General features: G+C 45.2%; 1 protein-coding gene across 12 annotated transcripts in view; it reads right to left on the reverse strand.

The window, feature by feature from the left end:
• Positions 1-22999, reverse strand: part of nav3 (neuron navigator 3) — an 838834-nt gene that overhangs the window by 122149 nt on the left and 693686 nt on the right. For all 12 annotated transcript variants that reach the window (XM_038781097.1, XM_038781098.1, XM_038781101.1 and 9 more), the window contains one exon: positions 221-359. In XM_038781097.1, the coding sequence (XP_038637025.1) occupies positions 221-359 (139 nt within the window). The remainder of the gene's footprint in view (positions 1-220; positions 360-22999) is intronic.

Here is a 22999-nt window from a genome sequence, read left to right on the forward strand (position 1 = left end):
CTCAACTGCGATGCGTTTTGGAGTAAAAACATCCTATAACTGTACGTTGTCAATAATACTGGGGGAAACAAACTTTATTTCTCTATCCAAACAATACCCGTTGCATCTTAAACAGCATAAAAAACATAAATGAATGAAATCCAAAATACTTGCCATTTCTTTCTCTTGTATACCTACATTACACCTCAATGGTATATGGGGTTTTATGTGGAACATGTACCTGAGTTCTGGTATTCTTCCTGGAAGAGGCAGTGATGTTGGAGTAAGAGCTGACAGATGAGGTTGTATTCAAGTCATCAGTACTAAGGTTATCAAGTGTATCACTGAGACCACTGCTGATAGAACTGCTATCATCCCAGCTAGAAGAATAGAAAGAAATCCATAATCAAACACTTAAACACTGTAAAGCTCATGTAAAGCACTGCAGAACCATCACTTAATTAGATTTCTTGGTGCATAATTATCCATGGCCTACTGTTGCTAAGGGTTGGCCTTCATAAAATAACTCGGTTGAGGCTATTATTAATCAGAGTGGCTACACGACAATCATCACATACAAAAAGGAAAACGTTAATAGTCAAGGCTCCTTCTGAGGATGCATTATAATTCTGACATTGGTGTTTTAAGATGAGGCAGTAGCCATTACTAAATACACTCCACCCCTCTGCCCAATATTTTTTTGATTCAACTGGTTTATTTCCCAACATTTAAATTTTAAAACATTATCTTTTTTTAGAACGTTAGAATTTCCTTTCAATAATGTTAGATGATAGAATGATGTGTCAGTACTCCTCCATGTTGAAAACCACTTGAAAAAAGCACTGAGGGTGGTAAGGACATGGAATGCCTTCTGTGTGGGGGACTTCGATGTACATCACCAAGAGTGACTCGGTAGCACCATTACTGACGTGGTCCTAAAGGACATAGCTACTAGACTGAGTCTGCATCAGGTAAGGGAGGCACCATGAGGGAAAAACATACTTGACCTCATCTTCACGAATCTAACTGTCGTAGATGCGCCTGACCATGATATTATTGGCTGGAGTGACCACCGCACAGTCTTTGTGGAGACAAAGTCTCATCTTCAAATTGAGGATACCCTCCATCGTGCTATGTGGCACTATCACCGTGCTAAATGAAATAGACTTTGAACAGGTCTAGCAACTCAAAACTGTTCAGGTGGCACGGTGGTGCAGTGGTTAGCACTGCTGCCTCCCGGCACCAAGGACCCAGGTTCCATTCCGGCCCCAGGTCACTGCTCGGGTGGTGTTTGCACATTCTCCCCGTGTCTGCATGTGTCTCACCCCTACAACCCAAAAAGATGTGCAGGGTAGGTGGATTGGCCACCCTAAATTGTCCCTTAATTGAAAAAAAAAGAATTGAGTACTATAAATTAGAAAACTCAAAACGGTCCATCCACTAGGGGCTGTGGGCCATCAGCGACAGCAGAATTGTACTCAACCACAATCATGGCCCAGCATATCCCCCACTCTACCATTACCACCAAGCTATCAACCTTGGTGCAATAAAGAGTGCAGGAGAGCATGCCAGGAGCAGCATCAGCAAAAATAAGGCACAATGCAGGACTACTTGCATGCCAAACATCATAAGCAGCATGTAATAGACAGCTAAGTGATGGTAATGCCATTTAATGACAAGGGCTATGGTCAGATTCTCTCTTGTTGGAGATGGTCATTGCCTGGCACTTGTGCGGCACAAATGTTACTTGCCACTTATTAGTCCAAATCTGGGTACTGTCCAGGTCTTGCTGCATGTGGATATGGATTGCTTCAGTATCTGAAGAGTCACGAATGGTGCTGAACATTGTGCAGTAATCTGCAAATATCGCACTTATGATGGAAGGGAGGTCATTGATGAATCAGCTGAAGATGGATGAGCCGAGGACACTATCCTGAGGAACTCCTGCAGTGATATCCTGGAGCTGTGATGATTGACCTCCAACCACCACACCCATCTTCCTTTGTGCTAGGTATGACTCTAACCAGTGGGGAATTTTCCCGTATAACCATTCACTCCAGTTTTCCTAGGACATCCCTGATGCCACACTAGGTCAAATGCAGCTTAATCTCAAGTTCAGTAAGTCGCACCGCACCTCTAGAATTCAGCTCTTTTGGCCATGTTCGAACCATGGCTGTCATGAGGTCAGGAGCTGAATGGCCCTGGTGGAACCCTCATTCATCCCTTTGTTATCTCTAGGCTCCATTGATCCTGGGCGGTTTCCCACATTCTACTCTCTTAAGGTCATCCAAACCTCAGCTCATGTCTAAACATTTAGTATATGTGCTGCCGAAGCGAGCACCGCTCATGTCTAAACATAGAACATCTCATGTTTACCTGTCACCACTGTGCTCGCTGGCCTACAAAATGCTTCCAGTCAAGCAAAAGTTTGACTTTAAAATTTCAATCTGTAAATTTCAAATCTCTCCATGCCCTCCAGCCCCACAAGCCTCCAAAATATCAGGGTTCCTCTCATTCCGGCCTCTTGAGTGTCGCTCATTTGGAGTTGCCTGGAATACACTTGAGTATTTTATCTATATCTCTCCACCTCACTCTCCTCCTTCAAAACAATCCTTAAACCTGCACTTGACCAAGCTTTGATCATCAAATCAAAAATCTCCATTATATTCTGTGATGCATAAATGTATGTTAAGAGTCCTGCAAACTCAAAACATTAACTCTATTTTCTCGCTCGAAAGAAGCTGCCAGACCTGCCAAATGTTTCCGCCATTTCCTGCTTATATTTCAGATTTCCAGCATCTGCAGTATTTTGCTTTTATATAAGTGTGGTGTGCTATTGCTGTTTGTAATGTGGGAAAGTGCTTCAGTTATGACCCGCCTGCTGCAGCTCTTGAAGCGCTGGCATAATCAGATGAGAGTGCTGATCATGATCAAAGTGTACAGGACTCTGGTCAGACTGTAGCGTAGTAGCTGCATCCAGTCATCAAGGCACAATGGAAACATTGAAGAGCTGGAGGCCATCAGAGAAAGACCATAAGCTGAGTCCCCTGGTGAGAGAAACCTGGGCATTTCAGAGTGGAAAGGAGGTAGCTGCGACACCATTTTACAATGGTACACAAACTCACGCACATGGATAAGTAAGCTTACTTTAAATTGGTTGGGACAAGAGAGAACACAGATTCAAACTAGTAAAAGGCAGATTCAAAACTGACATATCAGGAAACTCCTTTAACATAAGGAACACGGCACAGTCGCCGTAATAAATGCTGCAGGTGAAAATCCTGCAAAGCGGATGCTGCAATGACGTCTTCCTTGTTAGGTGCATTAAGATGGAGTGAATGGCTTTCCTGGTCTGTAATTATCTTGTGATTAACCCTTACATTTGCCAGATGTAAGGCTCCAGGAATCTGGGATCAGTCAAACCATACCTTCAGCTTTCTATTGCAATGGAACAGACATTGGTAGAGAAAGAGTTTTGCTCAGGAATTCTCTTGAGTTCAAACCATTAACAAAACAGAACCATTTGTGTTAAGATTCTGCATGCAAGCACAATGGCAGTGTGCTCTTTCATTTTTGGTCTGTCTGATTTTATCTGCCTAATCCATTCACATCCGTTATCTTCTAATGAAATTCCCTTTTGATATTACTTTCGCGTTTTTCCCTACAAATGGCAAAGGGATAAGGATCTGAGTTGAAGAAATTTGCTTGCATAATTCCGCAACACAATCTTTAAATAGCTCAACTATGAATATCAAAAGAAAGACAAGCATTTATATAATAACTAACACAACCACAAAATGTCCCAAAGTACTTTGCAGCCAATGAAATATTTTCAAAGTAGAGTCACTGCTGTAATGTAGGAAACTTGGCAGTCAATTTGCACACAGCAAGATCCCACAAACAGCAATGTGATAATGACCAGATCATTTGTTTTAGCGACGTTGGTTGAGAGATAAATTTTGGCCAGGACATCAGGCTGAACTGCCCAGCTCTTCTTCAAAATATAGAAACTTGTACTTAATCTGAGGGAGCAGACAGAGCCTCAGTTTAACTTCTCATTCAAAAGGCAGCAGCACCTCTGGCAGCGAAGCACTCCTCAGTACTGCACTAGTGTATTTTGTGCTCCAGCCCCTGAACCATTGTTATTGTTAAAGGTAATTTTAATTTGGAATTTTTTTAAGAAGCAGATGGTTTAATTAAAAGAAGTGAAGCAGGAATTACTAACTCAATCAGTTTGCATGTAAATTCTATCTGCAGCGAAATTTCCTGGCAAATGAGAGAAGAAGTTTCAGATTTTGAAAGCGGTGGGTGAAAAATTCCTTTTGAAGTTGAGATCCCAGAGTCTGTTCTCAATTTACAGCTGACTCCAAATGAAAAGACTGCACTACTGTTTCTAACTTGTGACAGCACATTAAAAAGACACCAAAAGCCCATGAGACTGTCAGCATTCTGGAGTAGCATCTCTCAGGAGTATCCAGTGCTGAGTCAAACTAGCATTTTGTTTTTATTGCCCTTCACAATGACTTACATATGTAAGATTGGATGCTCCGTTCTCACAAAGGTGAAGACAGCACAAAGGAACTGGATGAGGTCTGCACCTGATATGTGCATTGCCGTCTCCTCCTGTGAACCTGATTGATGTGAGATAGTGAGGACCAAACAGGTTCCCCATTGGCATTAAAGGGAAGCAAATGTGGCGTATGTTGTGAAAGTCGGGCGTCTTAGTCCCAAAGATCAATCGCCGTGGGTCCCAAAAGTCGGCCAGTTCATAAAAGTGGGTCACGGGAAAAAAAAGTTTGAAAAACACCGGCATATATGATTTATCACTAACTCGGCCTGTACGTTTAAAGTTGCTGCATTTGATAGGAGAATTTCAAAGATTGAAGATGAGTCATAGTCATAAAGTCATAGAGTTTAACAGCGCAGATGGAGGCCCTTTGGCCCATCATGTCAGCGCCAGTCATCAAGCACGTATCTATTCCAATCCTATTTTCCAGCACTTAGTCCATAGCTTTGTATTTCAAGTGCACATCTAAGTGCTTCCTCAGATGATCAGCCCCACCTCCACCCATTTGTTTTCAGTTCAGTATAACTGTCTTTTACCATTTCTTTCTTTCCTGCACCGTTCTCCTCTTTGCTTCCCCCTTCCCCTCCCCCCACATCTACAGTTCATCCTCTGATGTTAGTTTCCCTGCTGTTTGACCTTTCACATGTTTTGTCCTCTCTGGGGACTGCCATTCTTTCGCCTTGGTTTCTGTGGCCATTAGCACCCGGTTTCCCTGGGTTTCTGTGGCTATGACTCATCTTTCATTCTCACTCCACAGTATAAATATTTCCCACTCTGTCTGTTAGCTTTGACAAAGAGTCATCGGACTCGAAACGTTAGCTCTTTTCTCTCCCTACAGATGCTGCCAGATTTGCTGAGATTTTCCAGCATTTTCCCTTTCGTTTCAGATTCCAGCATCCGCAGTAATTTGCTTTTAAACTAGTTAGAACATGGATGATGACTTCCAAATTAGTACTAATTTATTCCAAATGATCCTGGACTCCATGTAGCTGAGGCATCAGCACTGTTAAACAGAGATGCTGTATTGGCAATGTGGTGGATCATACTTAGGATAAATACTGGTCAGGAAATACAGAATAAGAGATAGTAAGGAACTTCCTGGAAGATGTAAACTGTACTCCATAATCCAGTTGTCCCCAGTATATCAGATGTCTTGCTTTCCCGTGATCGGATGTTTCTAGGGGTTTCCTTTTGACTGCATGCAAGAACACTTGCGAATTTTGTGCTGTTAATACGGTGTCACAGATTGAAGTGGGACAATTGATAGAGAGAGATATGGAGAGGGATAGGTGGGCAGATGGACCAATGGACAGATTGAAAGAAAGAAGGAAACTGATCACTGCCTGGGCGGCGGAGATGAAATTTTACCCTCAGAATTAAAATAGAAAGGACATTAATTATTTCAATGCACAGAGTCTCAAGCCACTTGGCAATGCTGAGAGTGTATTCTTCAAGGTAATCATCTGTGAAGCATGGCAATCCTGTCATCTCTGTTGGACAGGCTTCAGAAAGCATGCACAAGTCTGTTGAGACCCAAATTTGAATTGGCGTGTTAAACACCAATGTACCAGCTCTGCCGGTTTAGCTGCAGACAAAGATAGAATAGAAGAAACAGGTAATGTCTTATTGCAAAGTAGACAATATATATATATCCATCCCCTGTGCAATTTCCCCAATTGTCAGTGAGCAAATCCAATATCCTTCATTAAAATGAAGGTTTGGTAAAGTGATGTGAAAATTGTCTCATCCTAGACGGCTACAAATGGTGTAGCCTCCCTCACCCTAAAGTGCCATCAGCTGACCCACAAAACTGGAGTAACACAGTCCGTCATTCACACCCGTACAAAGTGGAGGCTCTGGGATTTTGTCCTCGTTATTCCTCTTAATGAAAGAACTCGCACTTATATAGCGGGCGGAATTCTCCACTCCCCACGTGGTGTGGGAGAATCGTGGGAGGGCCTCCCGACATTTTATACACCCCACTGGCGCCCCCAGCGATTCTCTACCACCCCCCCCCCCCCGGCTCGGAAGAATCGTCGCTCGCCGTTTTTCACAGCGAACGGTGATTCTCCGAGCCCGATGGGCCAAGCGGCCGGCCCTTCACGCCCGTTTCACCACGGCAGCAACCACACCTGGTCGCTGCATTCGTGAAACAGGAGCCAGATGCCCGTCTGGGGCATCTAGGGGCCCGATTTGGACGGGAGCACCGCGACTGTGCTCGGGAGAGGACAGGCCCACGATCGGTGCCCACTCTTTCCCCTCCGCCGCCCGGCAAGATCAAGCCGCCACGTCTTGCCGGATGGTGGTGGAGAAAGACGGCACCGCGCATGCGCAGGTTCGTGCCGTCTGCGCGCTGATGTCATCCGCGCATGCGCGGGTTGGAACCGGCAACCCGCGCACGCACGGATGACATCAGAAAAATGCCGTTTCCGCGTCATTTCCAGCACGACGAGGTCGCGGCCGGGAACGACAGGGGCCCGCTCCTAGCCCCCTGGATGGGGGTGAGTTAGGTGCGGGGAGGTGGGCCCCGAGACCGTCGTGAACCTCGGCCTATTTCACAACGGCTATCCCGATTTGTATCTTTCATGGCCTCAGGGCATCCCAAAATCCTTTACCGTGAATGAAACACTTTTTTGAGGGGTAGTATTGAGGACACTGCAGCCAAATTGCACACAGCAAGATCCCACTAACAACACTGTGATAAAGGCTTGCATTTATAGTGTGCTTTCCGTGACTGCTCGACAAGTCAAAGCACTTCACAGCTAATGATGTATTGTTGAAGTGCAGTCGCTGCTGCATTAGAAACTGTGGCAGTTAATTTACACACAGCAAACTCCCCCATAACAGCAATTGTAATAATGCGCAGATAAACTGTCATTGTGGTATTGAATATTAGCCAGAACACCAAGGAGAAATCCCCTGCTCCTCTTCAAAATAGTGGCGCTGGGATTTGTTATCTCCACCATATGCAGCCAATGCTTTACTTTAACATCTCATCTGAAAGCAGCATCTCTGGCAGTGCAGCACTCCCCCAGAATGGCAGTGGAATGTCAGCTTTTTAGGTTTTAGTGATCATGCTCAAGAGTGGGACTTGAATCGAGAATCTGAATCTAGAATGAGGCAAGAGTGAGCCCCTGACTGATACACACAATAACGAGAAGTTGATGGAGGGTTAAACGCTGGCACAGAGGGAGAACTCCTCTGCTATTCTTTAAAGCAGTATGGCAGAGTCTTCTACATCTGCCTGAGGGAACAGACAGGTTTAATGTCTCATCCAAAAGACAGCATCACCGACAGTGCAGCGCTCCCTCAGCACTGCACGTTTTAAATGTTCACAGGTGGAGCAGCCTTCCAGTAGCTCAAATGAGTGTGAGCAAGGGCTATTCCACCACAGGAGACATCACAGCCAAGTTAAATCGGATCTTCACTGATATACAATGCAGATAGATCAGTGTGAATCTGGCGTGAAGGAGTTTGGGAGGGAGTCACTGGATTGAGCAGGAATGATCCGATGCATTGTAATCAATTTGCCGTGATTTACCCAACACCCACCCTGGCTACTACCTGCTAATTCTGGGATCTGCCCCAAAATCTCCCAGCTGGGCAATTAGGATGAGCAATTAATGCAAGCCTAGCCAGTAATGGACACATCCCATGAAATAATTTTTTAAAAAGCTCATTTTGAGTACCTCATAGCAGAGTTGCTTCCCATTCCTCATCGGCCGCAAGATAGTTGAGCTATTGGGCTCAATCTATCCAAATGGAAACACAGTCCCATAATGAGCGTGTTTAGCCGGGTGCTTCCCGGCACTTGGAAAACCGAGAAACCCCACACTATCGAACGGGACACTGTTCCCATTCGGGGTTTCAGCAGGCAACTCCCCAACGAGGCCGTACTTAGTCCCGTTTTCTGCGCTGAGGAGCTCTGCTCACCGGAACTCCTCAGTGCCCAAGGAGATCAGGACACCATTTTGAAATGGTGGCCAGATCTCTCGACCCCGATGCAACCCCCGAATCTCTTAAAGCCCCAACTCACCTAAAAGGGTGTCTTCAGGCCCCCCTCTCCCCCCCGCACAGAGCACACCTGGGCCCGGTCCCCATCGCAGTGCCCCTGCCAGCACCACTTGGGCACCTTGGCGGTGCCAGGCTGATGCCCATGTGGAACTGCCAGGCTGCCACCCTCCCAGAGGGCAAGTACCTGAAAGCTTCCAAAACCCTAGGAGACCTCCGTTTGTGGAGACCAGCATGGAACAGCACTCGCCCAAGATCCGAAGGCGAAGGGGTTAGATCCCAATTCCTTGGTTAGATCGTGGTAGTGCATATTACAACGAGGCTACCTGTCTTGCTCTAATATGCAGATTTGCTAAAAAGTGATCTCCCCACAATGGGCAGAATTCACATCGCAACATCTCATGAGATCGCGTTAGATCTCGTGAGACGTGGCGAGCCAGGTAGATCCCAGAAGAGGGATCGCCCGGCATCTACCGGCCTCATTGCGCCACGTCACCTTTTGGGCTTAATGCGGCCGGTAGATCGTGCCCATTCCTTTTTAGGTTTTCAGACTGAAATATACAGAATGATGTGGAAGAATTTATTTATTAGAAATATATGACAATTTGATAGATTGTAAATGCTACAAGGGGAATATGGGGGTGTGGGGGGGGGGGGGGGGGGGGGTGAGGCTGAAATTATCCTCAGTTGAAGAGGAAGGGCCATTAGTGCAGAACAGTCAGGAAGGGTTGACTGCTTGTTTTAATAAGTTCTCCATTGGTTCTGTCCAACCAGCTGCTGATTTACTGCGTCCCGCTATCACCAAAGGCTCACTTCACCTCACAGTAACTTTAAACCTGGAATGTGTTAAAGCAAAAATGAAATCCTCTCTTTAACACAAGCTTGATATCGTGTTCTCTCCTCAATGCTCCATCAATGAGCTACCATCTTACTTGATGTTGTCATATCTCACTCACTGTGCCTCCTCATCCACGGTGCAGTCAGTCTCAGAAACCCTTGCATTGTATGTTTTCTTACATAATCTTCTCCTTCAAAGATCACAATGCTGCAAGATGGGTAAGCTCTTTCCATTATGAAAATCCCTGGTGGTGGACATAATCTGAATAGAATGTTCATTCACCACTGGTATAATTGCCTCATCTGTGTACGACTGTTGCTATGTTTTCAGAAGCTAACACAAAGGTGCTGACGGCAGCTGTGTGAAGGCGCAGTTGCAAGGAAGAAGCAGCCTGTACACCATTACTGGATTATTGCTGTCAATCCGGTTGTTTGCATTGAGGCAGGTCGCTGGCGCACGTTGCTTATGTTAAGGGACAGTGCACTGTCTATATTTTTTAAATACCTTGATCTCTTGTCAGCTTTAAGTGGAACAATGATGGTGTTGGTTAAGAAAGCAGGAGGTTTAACTTTTATTTCTGTGCCTGGTACTGTGAGCAATCTCGTTATGACAGCATGTGGATGCTGGGGATATTGTGCCTGGGGAACCAAACAGGGTTACAGCTGAGACCAGCCGCATGGTGAGCATTGTGCAGGCGGTTAGCACACAAGGAAGATTGTCCATTGTTACATAGCACAGGGGCACAACCCGAAGCATCCCAGCGAAATGAAAATGCTGGAAATATTTGCTTGGTTATGTCTATTTACATTATATGATTTTGTTTCCGTCAGGAGCACCTCCTGCTGAAGGGTTAAATTATGAGAACAGTCCGCACAGCCTAAACTGGTATTACCTCAAGTGTAGAAGATTACAGGGTGATTTATTTGAGGTGTTAAAATTATTAAAGGAGTCAATATGCTTGATCGGGAGAAACCCAAAGGTTGGGAGAAGGGGATAAAGCAAAGGTGGGGGCACAACTTTAAAATTAGACCTAGATCCTTCCGAGGTAATCCCTTAGAGGGCTGCATCATGGCACAGCGGTTAGCACTGCTGCCTCATAGTACCAGGGACCCAGCAATTCCAGCCTTGGGTGACCGAGTGGAGTTTGCAACTTCTCCTCATGTCTGTCTGAGTTTCCTCCAGTTTCCTCCCACACTCCAAAGATATGCAGGTTAGGTTGACTAGCCATGCTAAATTGACCCTTAGCGTCCAAAGATGGGTAGGTGAGGTGAATTGGCCATAATCAATATGCAGGGTTATGGGGAGATGGCAGGAGAGTAGGCCTAGGTAGAGTGTGGATTCGATGGGACAAATGGCATCTTTCTGCACTGTAGGGATTCGATGGAGGTGACATCAGGAAGCTCTTCACACAGAAAAGATAGTGGAAATCTTGAACTCGCTTCCCACCAGAAAGCTGCTGAGGCAAGGGTCAATAGTAAAGGTTGCTAGCTTTTTGTTGGGTATGGCTGTTCAATCTCTTTGAATGGTGGAGCAGGCTCGATGGGCTGAATGGCCTCTCCTGTTCCTAGAGTGTTATAACACCCTCTTTTGGTGGGAATTGGAAACTGGGACATCGAGTTTGGCAGGACCCCCTCGCCACTGACTGACAATTTTCCACTGCCTCATTTTAATCCGGAAACATGAAAATCAGGACTCTTGCCTTGAGAAGAGCACAGCTCTTTGAGTCATGTCCTTTTTTAGAGCAGTGTGATGGAAAGGTAATGTAACACATGAGGAAGCCTGCTCCCTAGCTCATTTGATGCTGACATCTACTGTGGGTGTGTGAAATCTTCTCGATAAACACACCTGACCCAGACAGTGTGTCCACCCTACCTGACAGGAAGGCAGTGAAAGACGTTATTTTCCCATCAAGCCTGGACTTTGCTCAGAGGGAGCATTTTAACCCATTCACGTGAAGAAAATCTCACTAACACACTTCACTGAAATCCTGCTAACACCAACAATTGTCAGTGGTCTACATTTATTGAGCTACATAACTACAGAACTTTGCAACATTGAAAGAGGCCATTTGACCCATTGCCTCCAAAACGATTGCCACTTCCTCGTTGTCTCCTCAGCCCTGTATTTTTCTACCCTTCAAGTATTGATGCAATTTTCCCCTAAAAGATGCAAAAAGATGCAAAGATCAGGGCCTCAGCCATTGTTGCAAAGCATTCTGTGGTCCAATAAGTCTCAGTGTAAAGACATTTCTCAATCACTCTCTTTGGGACATGTGAGAACTGATTATGCCTTTGTCACCCACTCCCCACCCAGGGAAATGGGGCTTTCCTTATTCACACTATTAAAAACCATAATACATCTTCTCTTAGCATTCTTTGCTTCAGTCAAATAGTCCCAATTTCATAATATTAACCTCCTCCTAACTATGGTTTTCTATCCTTGGCATCATTCTGGTGGCTAATGGTGACTTCAATGCCCTTTCGTGGACTGCTGCTTCTACAAACTAGCCATTATTTGTTTTCTTTTGTACTCCATATCCTTATATGAAGCCACAGTTCACTTATGTTTCATCAGTTGTATTACTTACAATTATGTTACATTTCACCTCTAGAGATAACACTGTAGCAAAAGAACACCCATACTATATCTAAAGATATGCACCCTAGAATCTTACGACCCCACCAGTGTGTCTCTCCCACCAGGGATGGGGTGGACCACTAAAATTGCCATAATATCTTGCTGGACGGGAGAGGCCATCAAATCCTGCCCACAGTTTCCTGATTTGCTCAAACTGCACGTCCACAGAACAGCAACTGATCAGATTCCTTAGCAGCTAAAAAAAGAAGAACTGACAAGTTGGAGGTGACTGGAAAGAGAAAGCAAGACATTTCCTGCTGTTTTTTTCTTGGTCTTGACAGCCCCCCCCCCCCCAATGGATGGGCCGAGAATTCGCAACACCCGAGCCACTTCCTTTTTCCAGCAGTAATCAGCTTCTGATTGACCTCAGGACATCTCCAACTGTGGCAATTAGATTCAAGATAGGACGAGTCAAAATGAAAACAGAAAACGCTGGAAATACTCAGCAGGTCTGGCAGAGTCTATGGAGGTTAGACTTGTTAACGTTTCAGGTCAATGACCTTCCATTAACTCGGAGAGACGAGTAGGTCGTATCAGCGTGTCATATTCTAAACTTCAATCTCATTTTATCTTTTCAACCGGACACAAAAATCCTGGATAAGAGGATCCAAGATCAATTGACTTTGCACAGTGGGTCTCACAGCGCCAGAGACCTGGGTTCAATTCCAACATTGGGTGACTGTGTGGAGTTTGCGCTTGCTCCCCGTGTCTGCGTGGGTTTCCTCCGGGTGCTACGGTTTCCTCCCACAGTCCAAAGCCATGCAAGTTAGGTGGATTGGCCATGCTAAATTGTCCCTTAGTGTCCAAATGTTAGGTGGGGTTATGGGGTTACAGGGTTAGGGCGGGGGAGTGGGCCTATGTGGGGTGCTCTTTCAAAGGGTCGGTGTAGACTCAATGGGCCGAATGCTCTCCTTCTGGACTGTAGGGATTTTATGATTCTGCGGATTAGAACCACTTCTCTGCCTCAAGAGTGAAGAAAAAGAACATTTCAGACGGATATCAGTCAATAGCCTTCCTTTAAACCAATCAAAACGGTATTATCTGATCGTGAAAGAGTATTCTAAAACAAAGGGCAGAATTCCCCAGCCCTTCCTGTTGGCGGCACCTTCCGGTCCTGCCAAAGTCGAACCATGACGGCAGCATTTGCAAGGAACATAAATGGCCATTAACCCGGGCCAATCTGCCTCTGCTGTGGGGAAGTCCATCGCAGGGGACTGCAAAGTTCCGCCCAAATACACATACTGTCTCAAACCCTCAGATGTTTTAAACCATGACACAGGATGTATGATCAATATAAACATCACCCCTTTTTGGAAAAAAATGTAAACTTGCGAAAAGTCACATGGTGAGGCCCACATGGTTTTCGTCGTGCTTTTAAAAATCAGCCAAGGGCTGTTTGCAGGACGTTCCACCAAAGCCATTGAACCATCAATTCAGCTAGTCTGTGACATAGGCTCAGAAACAAGCTGTGAGGCATCAGGCAGCCAGGGCATGTGACCTTCTCCAGTTAAAGTTTCACCTGAGAACCAACTCCTGAGAAAATTGAACACAGGAAACTTCACAACCTGCTGTCAACCTCTCGCTTCAAGGTTCTTGCTTCAACTTTAAACATCAAAATCATCCAATAAACTACAAGCCCACCATGTGCGAGACCAGAGATCATAAAAAGGAGACTGAGAAAAACGATCTGTAAAAAAAATACATGACCTCATCTGTATCCAGTCTGTGTGTGTATGGGTGCATGAGTGAGAACGAATGCGTGTGACTTTTCATTTCATTCTTGGAATTAATTCAGGAAATTCACAGCAGCGTAGGAACTGGAGCAGGATTCTTCGTTGCCTGATGCTGATATCGTAATAGTCAATCGGGCAGGATGGGCACCGATGCCCAAATCGGGACCAGTGCTGGTTTGATGCCGGTGAGCCATGCTCCGCCCCCTCCAAAATGGCATCATCGCTTCTCGCGCTGCGAGCCATTGTAATGGCGTTGGCGCCTCATCAGAAGGCCCTCCCGTGATGCTCCACCCCCAATAGGCCGAGTTCCCAACTGCACGGGACACGTGCGGTTTCAGCTGCCGGGAACACGGGGTGGTGGCTGCAGACTATATCCAGTGCCGCCACACTTGGCCGGGATCTGTGCAGCTGGCCTGTGGGAGTTCCACGAGGGCCGGGGGTGGCGGGTTGGGTTCGCGCACAGTCGGTGCCGTTTTGCACGGTGCGTCCTCTGCAGGTTATCGCCATGCGTGGCCAGGGACCTGGCCATTCTCCGGCCTGCGGGAGCCAGGGGTTTCACCTGGCACCGCTGCTAGCCCCTCACCAATCCCAGAATCGGTGAGGGTTCAGCGCAATTTTGGCATCGTACAACGACCGCAAATTCTCCGTTTGAGCGGGCACTTAGTCGCTGAAACGGAGGATCCAGCCCCTGATTTTTGAGCATCTCACTGAATTTGCCTCCTCCCACTCTGGCCCGCCATTGATCCCACCAACAGGGGTATGGGAGAAGTCCACGCATGTATGGCATGGTAGTACTGTGGTTAGCACTGTTGCTTCACAGTGCCAGGGTTCTGGGTTCGATTCCCGGCTTGGGTCACTGTCTTTGCGGAGTCTGTACCTTCTCCCGGTGTCTGCGTGGGTTTCCTCAGGGTGCTCCAATTTCCTCCCACAAGTCTCTAAAGACGTGCTTGTTAGGTGAATTGGACATTCTAAATTCTCCCTCAGTGTACCCAAACAGGCGCTGGAGTGTCGTGACTAAGGGATTTTCACAGTAACTTAATTGCAGTGTTAACGTAAGCCTAGTTGTGACACTAATAAAGATTATTATTGATAAGAACAAGGGCCGTTCTCCCCAGTGATTGTTCCAATACTTTAACTCTCAGCCAACATTACTATTGCTGTTTGTAGGGCAGCATGTGGCGCAGTGGTTAGCACTGGGACTGCGGCGCTGAGGACCCGGGTTTGAATCCCGGCCCTGGGTCACTGTCCGTGTGGAGTTTGCACATTCTCCCCATGTCTGCGTGGGTTTCACCCCCACAACCCAAAGATGTGCAGGTTAGGTGGATTGGCCACGCTAAATTGCCACTTAATTGGAAAAAAATAATTGGCTACTCTAAATTTATAAAAAAACTATTGCTGTTTGTGGGAGCTTGATATCTATCCTACATTACACCAATAACAACAGTTCAAAAGTATTCCATTGGCTATAAAGTGCTTTGTGATGTGCTGAGGTTGTGAAAGATGCTACATAAATGCAAATTCTTTCCTTCCTAATTATTGTTTTTAAATCAATTAGTATTGTGAATAATGTTACTTTGACAGCTACGTGTTAACATTGAGACTCCACCACATTAGGGTCTTTACAAAACAAAGTTATTAAATATGAAAGATAATTTGGAGTTCAAATCCCACCAACATCCCTGAGGGAAACAGACCAACAGACTTGTACCAATTCTATGAGAAAAGGCAACATAATAATGGGTTTGATGTCTGCAGTTGAAAAAAATGACTGGCTCATGATAGGAAAGTGCTAATTTACAAGCGGGAGGAATGCACAAAATGGGCTAATAAACTCAAAACACTTGGTGGCATCTTGACCTGCTTAAGGAAATGCAATACTGAGCAAATGCAATACCTCCCTAATATTAAGCAGCAATAAACACAGCCAAAGTACATGGGCTTCGTTTGATTGATCCATTCAATTTACACAAATGTACTTTTGTTTCTATCAAACCGATTGGGAATATTCAACATCAAAATATACTGCTACATGTGGAACAGTGGACAGCACGGTGGCACAGTGGTTAGCACTGCTGCCTCACAGCGCCAGGCAGTGCAGTATCGATGGGCTGAATGGCCCCCTTCTGCACTGTAGGGATTCTAGGATGAGAAATACCATTAGAAAAATACACCATCGGATCTTACAACATAAGAGACCATTCTGCCCATTATGCCTGTGCCAACTCTTCGAAAGAGCTATCCTATGAATCCCGCTCCCTGATATTTCCCCACTGCTCTGAAAATGTTCCCCTTCAAGTATTTATCCAAATGTCTTTGAATCTGCTTCCATCACCGTTTCAGACAGCACATTCCAGGTCACAATGCCAGCGATTACAACGATTCAAGAAGAATTTCCTGTAAAATTCCCTCGCTGCACCTGGGGTAGCAACTTTATTAGTGAGGCAGGTTCATTGAAATCATTAAACAGGTTAAATTGATGCACCATTAGCCATCTGCTTTCTACTGGACTGCATTTCAAATAGTGGATGGGATCACAAATGATAAGTAGAATGCCAGTAACAGGCCATTCAGTCCAATTAACCCAGGCGAGTGCTCCACACGAGGCTCCTCACACCTGACTTCACCTCACTCCATTAACATAGCCTTCTTTTCCATTCTCCCTCATGCATTTATCTAGTTTCGTCGAAAATGCCTCTATGCTATTCACCTCAACCACTCCCTGCAAATAGCGAGTTCCGCATTCTCACCACTCTGGGTAAAGATGTTCCTCCTGAATTTCTGACTATAATCATTGGTGACTATGTTGTGTTATTCGGGTATGATAGTTTACCTTATCCGTTGCAACTGCACTCCACACGAAAAAGGATCACCGTTTGCAACTATGAAACCGTAAAGCCAAATGAGTTTAAAATAGCATCGACGGATTCCATTAACTCCCCCTACTGTGATGTCTGGCTGTTTGTTAATGAGAACCAAAAATGAGGTTTACACACTCCTTCGGTAAGGTGCTTCAGTGCTGATGTTACAGGACCTGGCATGGTAAATTAGCAGTAAAATCAAAATGTTTTTTACTTTTCTTAAAAAGTTGAAAGGTGATAGAAGGACAATTACTGCATGTTCAAACCAAGCTCCTCGTGTCCTGAATCACAGACTCTTTGATTAAAGTATTAAATAAAACCTGCACTTTATGTAACCGAGTGATATCAAGGTCGCATTCTGATTTAAACCATAAAAGTGTAAGACATGAGGATTGGAGAAAACGTCAATGTTAACTCATCTCATCATAGACTGACTAAAGAGAGATTTTCCCTCCATGCGATTGGCAGCAATTTAGAGCTGATGTTTAAACACTTTGCCCGCAAAACAATGTTAGAATCAGAGGATCATCTGTCATGGTCCAAACATGTCAAAGCATTAGGCACGGAAAAAAGGCAAAACAGCGTTCATAACTGGCACATTGTGAAAGGAGATCTGGTTCATTAGCAACGGAATTGAATAAATTACCAGTATGCATATTCAGGAACCTTTAAAGCAAAAACCATTTTCTTTACAATTCCACAAATGAGAACTTACTCAGCACACCCGCTTGCTCCCCCATTTTCCAAGCGTGAACTGATCAATCTCGGGGAGAAAGAAAAGTTCTCCTTGCTTCTTAGATAAATGCTGTGTCTATCATTAAGCTTCACCTCCAACCTGGAGGGAAATCAATTAAAAATAAACCCATGCAGTCTTATCAGAACAAACAAAAAAAAAATCCCACAAAGATGCTGAATATTAGGAGAGAGAGAACTAAGTCTTGTCTCCATTCGGTGCCTGCGAATTCTCTCAGCTGGGGACCAGGAGCATGACGAAGAGACCAATCAAACCGGGGATGTGGTAGCAGCTGAGTGCCTTGATCAGAGAAACCCCCTCACAATGAAAACATCAGCAAACACAGGAGTCACCACTTCTCAGAGAGCTCCTCATCTTCATTCTTTCATCATTTATATAGAATGACAGCAACCGTACCATTTTACACGACCTGCCCGCCTCCCTCACCCCCACCCCCTTCACAATAGATACCACCTCCTCCTTAATTTTCAGATTAAAGCTCTGATAAAGTCTGCTCACTGATTCTTTTCCTTTTGCACCAGGCACCTTGCGAGCGTATTTCCATCACCATCACATCGAAATGGATATGACTCAGGTGAGCAGCACAGAAGGCTGATTATATTCAGAGCATGACCTTTCAGGCTTTGGGGCTAAATCTTCCTCTCTCCGGATCAGCAGGGACCAGACATGCACGTTGTGGATGTCCTGAGGCCCGCACCCATGTAGGAATTGCCCCAGGAGGCATTGCACATTTCTGAGGAAGGCAGGCTCAGAGGTTTCCAGAAGAAATGTACAGCAGGGTCGAGTTGGGGTATTTTCATTCCAACAATAATTGCCGTTCCTGGAAGAGCTGCTGCGGCCAGTTTCATAAGCTTTCTTTTAAACTATGAAGTACATATATGCACACTTATTAACTGAGAAACACTAGCCTTGAACTACAGTGCCTATGAGATACAGTTAACCATAATTCCATTATTCAATCTGCCTTTCTTGCTCAATAGGCTCAAACGCGGGGTTAGAAATTCAAGGCTGTGAGGAATGACACCCATTTCTTCCTCCCCCGTTGATCAGTGCGTAGCACACTCTGACTCAAAAAGTTGGAGGTTCAAGCCCCACACCAGAGCTATGAGCACAAAATCCAGGTTGGCACACTCCATACAGTACTGAGGGAGTACTGCACTGTTAGAGGTACCATCTTTCAGATGGGGTGTTAAACTGGTTAAAAGGTAGGTGCAAAAGATTCCACTATTTTGCGGAGGAGCCGGGGAGTTCTACCTAGGTATCCACTGATTCCATCTTTCTAAATGTCTTAGTTTCAGAATTTTCATCTTCAAATCCATCAGCTTCATTGCCTCCTCGACACACACTCTCACGCACGCACACTCTTACACAGACACACGTATACACAAACATATACGCAGGCTCATTCATACACCCACACATACACACACAGACACAAATTCAGACTGACATGCACACACACATGCTCTCACACACATACATGCTCATACCCATCCACAGATATTCATGCTCTTACATATACACGCTTAAACCCACCTGCACATATTCATACTCTCACAGACACATCGGGAAAGTCACCATAGTCCCAGAAGACCATAGGCTTCTTTCTTCTTTGAGGGGGAAGAGCTGACTGGTGGTGGTTTAACCTGAGGATCACTGCACCTCAGGTTGAGAAGGCTATGCTAGGAATTGAACCCGCGTTTCCGGCCTCACTCTGCATCACAAACCAGCTGTCTAGCCAAGTGAGCTAAACCGACCCTACATACACATTCATAGGCACACACCGATACACAGTGACACCTGTCACTGGGGCAAAATCACGAAAACTCCGAACAGCATAGATACCTACACCTCAGGGATTGCAGCGGTTCAAGATGGCTACTCACCATTACCTTCTGAAGGGCAACTAGGGACGGGCAATAAATGCTGGCCTAACCAGCGATGCCCAAATCCAGTGAATGAATTTTTAAAAGCATACACACGCATTTACACACACACACACAGACATGTACTTTCACACACAAGGACCTGTATATATATATATATATATAAATAAATATATACACATGCTCTCACACACAGATGCACATATACATGCTCACACACAAACATGCTGACACACACACATACATACTGATACACACAGGCACACTCACAAACACGCTCACATGCCCATACATGCTCATACACACACCCACATGGACATGCATGCTCACAAACTCACATGGAGGTGGAAAAGGCTGCAGCAGCAAGGTGCTCCAGGTTAATGTGGTTCAACATGTTACTGAAAGCTGACCACCCACCCATTAAGATGGTGGGGGCAATAATGGCGTCCCAAGGTCCCCATATTAAACAAAGTCACATGTATGCTTCTACCAGTATCCATTTTCCAAGTCCTGTTGTGATGGAGAATTGACAAGAGGGACAGGGCTGTGAACCTGAGAGTCTCTTGTCAAGAATATCCACAGTGACAGATGCATTTAGACCTTTTTAAACCTTTGTTGGAACATCTATGGCAGGTACCCCCAGTTCATCCCAGTGAAAAGGGAGTTAGAAAAGGTGCCCTAAAATGGTCTGTTTCACTTCCCCCTGGCTGAGGAACCACACACTGCAAAATCAAATTTTGGGCCAATAAAAAAAAACATTGCAACTTGGAAATGAAATGAAATGAAATGAAAATCGCTTATTGTCACGAGTAGGCTTCAATGAAGTTACTGTGAAAAGCCCCTAGTCGCCACATTCCGGCGCCTGTCCGGGGATGTTAGAACACTCATGGATAATCTCAAAAGTGACATCTGGAAAGAAAACTGCGATTGTATCATGTGAGCTATCAAGACTCCAAATTGACGTTGTCACCCTCAGTAAGACACACCTTCCTTGGGGAGAGCAGCTGAAGGAACAAGTGGGGGGGAGGAGTTGGAGATATACCTCATACTGGAAAGGAAAGGTTGAAACTGACCCTCATGTCCACGGAGTTAGTTTGGCGACTTTGAATAGGATCATGAAGAACACTTTGCCTACAGCTCAGCTGAGACATAATGGCACTGTCAATGGTGTTTATGCCCTGATCCCCGACTGCAGTGAAGATAATGAGGATAAGTTCTGTTCTGACTTTGATGAAGTCCTCACTGCCATCCCAAAAGAAGAAAATATCACCTTCAGGAGGAATTTAATTGCAGGGTTGACCATAACTCTGATGTCTGGATCAGAAAGATTAGGAAAAACAAGTGATAAAAGTCAATGGAAACAATGCCCCCCTACTAATAAAGTGTGCTCAGCATGGCCTCATTATAATAATCATCCTCTTCCTCCTGAAGGACAAATACAGAACTATATAGAGGCATCGTATGTCAAACCATTGGCACCTCGTGGATTAGGGCATTGTTCAGGTCAAAGATCTAAATGTATCACACGATCCATGATGGGGTTTGATGTCTAATGGACAGATTAGCTCCTTGTTCAATCAGTGATGAACATCCACCTAGTACCAAGACATCACAAGGCTCAAAATGATGTGACTGCAAATATCGTAAATGAGATATCGGAAACTGATCACTTTAAAATCCTGATCGGGGTCCAGCAAGGCTGTGTGATCATCCCCAGACTATTTCTAATCTACCTGACATAGCTATTCACCCTCTGGTGTCAGCATTAAGTACCGTCTAGATGGAAACCCTTTAACCTCAGTCGGCTCTGTACACAAGTTAAAGGGCTGACATTAGATATACATGACCGACAGTTTTCTGATGACTGCAGTGTTGTTTTCTACTCTCACCATATTTCTAAGCCTTCTCGATATAATACATGTTGACGGAGGGATTCTGGATTATGTTGAGCACTTTCCATACCTTGGCAGCCATCTCTCTCAAAAGGCCACTATTGATGAGCCAACACTGGATCAGCTGTGCCAGTTCAGTCTTCAGTCAAACAATAGCAGGGGGTTTTGACAACAAAAGACTTCCACAAGTCAACAAAGGTCCTTGTGTACAGAGCAGCTGTTGGCAGCGGACTTCTGTACTGCAGTGAGACCTGGACCATGTATCGGGGACAGAGAAGAGTGAGAAAGAAATTCCATCAGCAATGCCTCTGCCACGTTTCCACATCAGTCCCTGTGCTCACTGATCTACCCTGCCATCTGGCCCAGTAACGCCTCAATTTTAAAATTTTCAACCTTACTTTCAAATCCCCCCATGGCCTCACCTCACCCAGTCTTTGTAATCCACACCCACAACCATCTGAAATATCAGTTCACAAGGACCATTGTTGACTTGTGAGGTCTTTTGTTGCTATAGTGTGACTGAAGGCTGAACTGGCACAGCTGACCCAGTGTTGGATCAGCTCATCAATAGGGGCCTTTTGGGAGCCACCGTCTGAAACATCCGCACTCCTCCAATTTTGGCCTCTTGTCATCCACAAATTTAATTGTTGCACAGGGGAGGATGTGCCGAGAACTGCCTGGGTCCTAAGCTCTGGAATACCCTCCCTCAATCTCTTCACTTCTCTATCTCCCTCCCTTCCTCTGACACTCTGACCAGGATCTTGGTCAACTGTCCTTACATCTCCCATGTGGTTCAGTGTCCAATTTGTTGGGAGAACACTTCTGTAAAGTGCCTTAGGATGTTTCACCATGCCAAATCTCTATATAAATGCAGTTTGTTGTAGCTATGAGAGTGCCCGGTATCATCACAAAAGAGCGAGGAAAGGAATAACAGTTTCCCCTTTCCCTCTGTCTGAATTTCTCATGATCCCAGTCAGAAATGAATTTCTGTCCCAGTCCCTTCATTGAGAATATGCTAATTCTGCGTTTTTAGGCTAAGGCGTCATGGCAACGTTGGTAGCTTCGACAAATAAATAATTGGAGCTCGGCAACAATTAACAGCACAGAGACTTGACCTGAACTTTCAGAATAATTAGTCACGCACGAATTGTTTGCTCACCTCGGTGATAATTAACAGACAGAAACAATCCGAGGGAGGGGAAGACAACAAGAGAGAGGGAGCGATTAAAGGGAGTGACACAACCCATTGAAGGAACAAGACTGGGTTATTATTGGTTACACAAATAAAACTAATGCACTGTGTGGAATCAAGCATTAAGAAGCAAAGGCGACTTGCATTCGTCATGCCTTTCTGTTGGATGACTTGCATATAAAAAATTGAGAGCAATTAAATATTAAAGTATACTTAATTCAGGCAATGCAAGCGGTAATGCCACTTCTAATCATTTCAGCCGTGCGGAATGCACCAGCACTTGACAGAGATTATCCAAAGAAGAAAAAAGGCAACGGCGCGGATTACAAAGATTTCTGGGTCAGATTCTGCAATTCAAGACAGGTAGGTGCTACCTGCTCTCCGCAGAGCAAGGTGACTGAAACCAGCCAAAAGCTCGGCAATCTGGGTTGTTAAGGGGGAGATTGAATACTCACTTTGAATCTCAGGCAAATGGGCATGACTGAAATTTGCCCCCACACACTCCAAGGCGACAGCTGCCAGAGTATTCCAGATGCCACCGCTTTTGGTCCAGCCGTGCTTGTGTGCTTTCAAGCTGAAGCAAGGTCGAGAGCTTTGTAGAGTGTCTGGGGACTGAAACAAGTGAGCAGGAGGCGAGGGACAAAACAAACAA

Source organism: Scyliorhinus canicula, chromosome 20 (genome assembly GCF_902713615.1).
Source record: "Scyliorhinus canicula chromosome 20, sScyCan1.1, whole genome shotgun sequence".
Classification (NCBI taxonomy): Eukaryota; Metazoa; Chordata; class Chondrichthyes; order Carcharhiniformes; family Scyliorhinidae; genus Scyliorhinus; species Scyliorhinus canicula.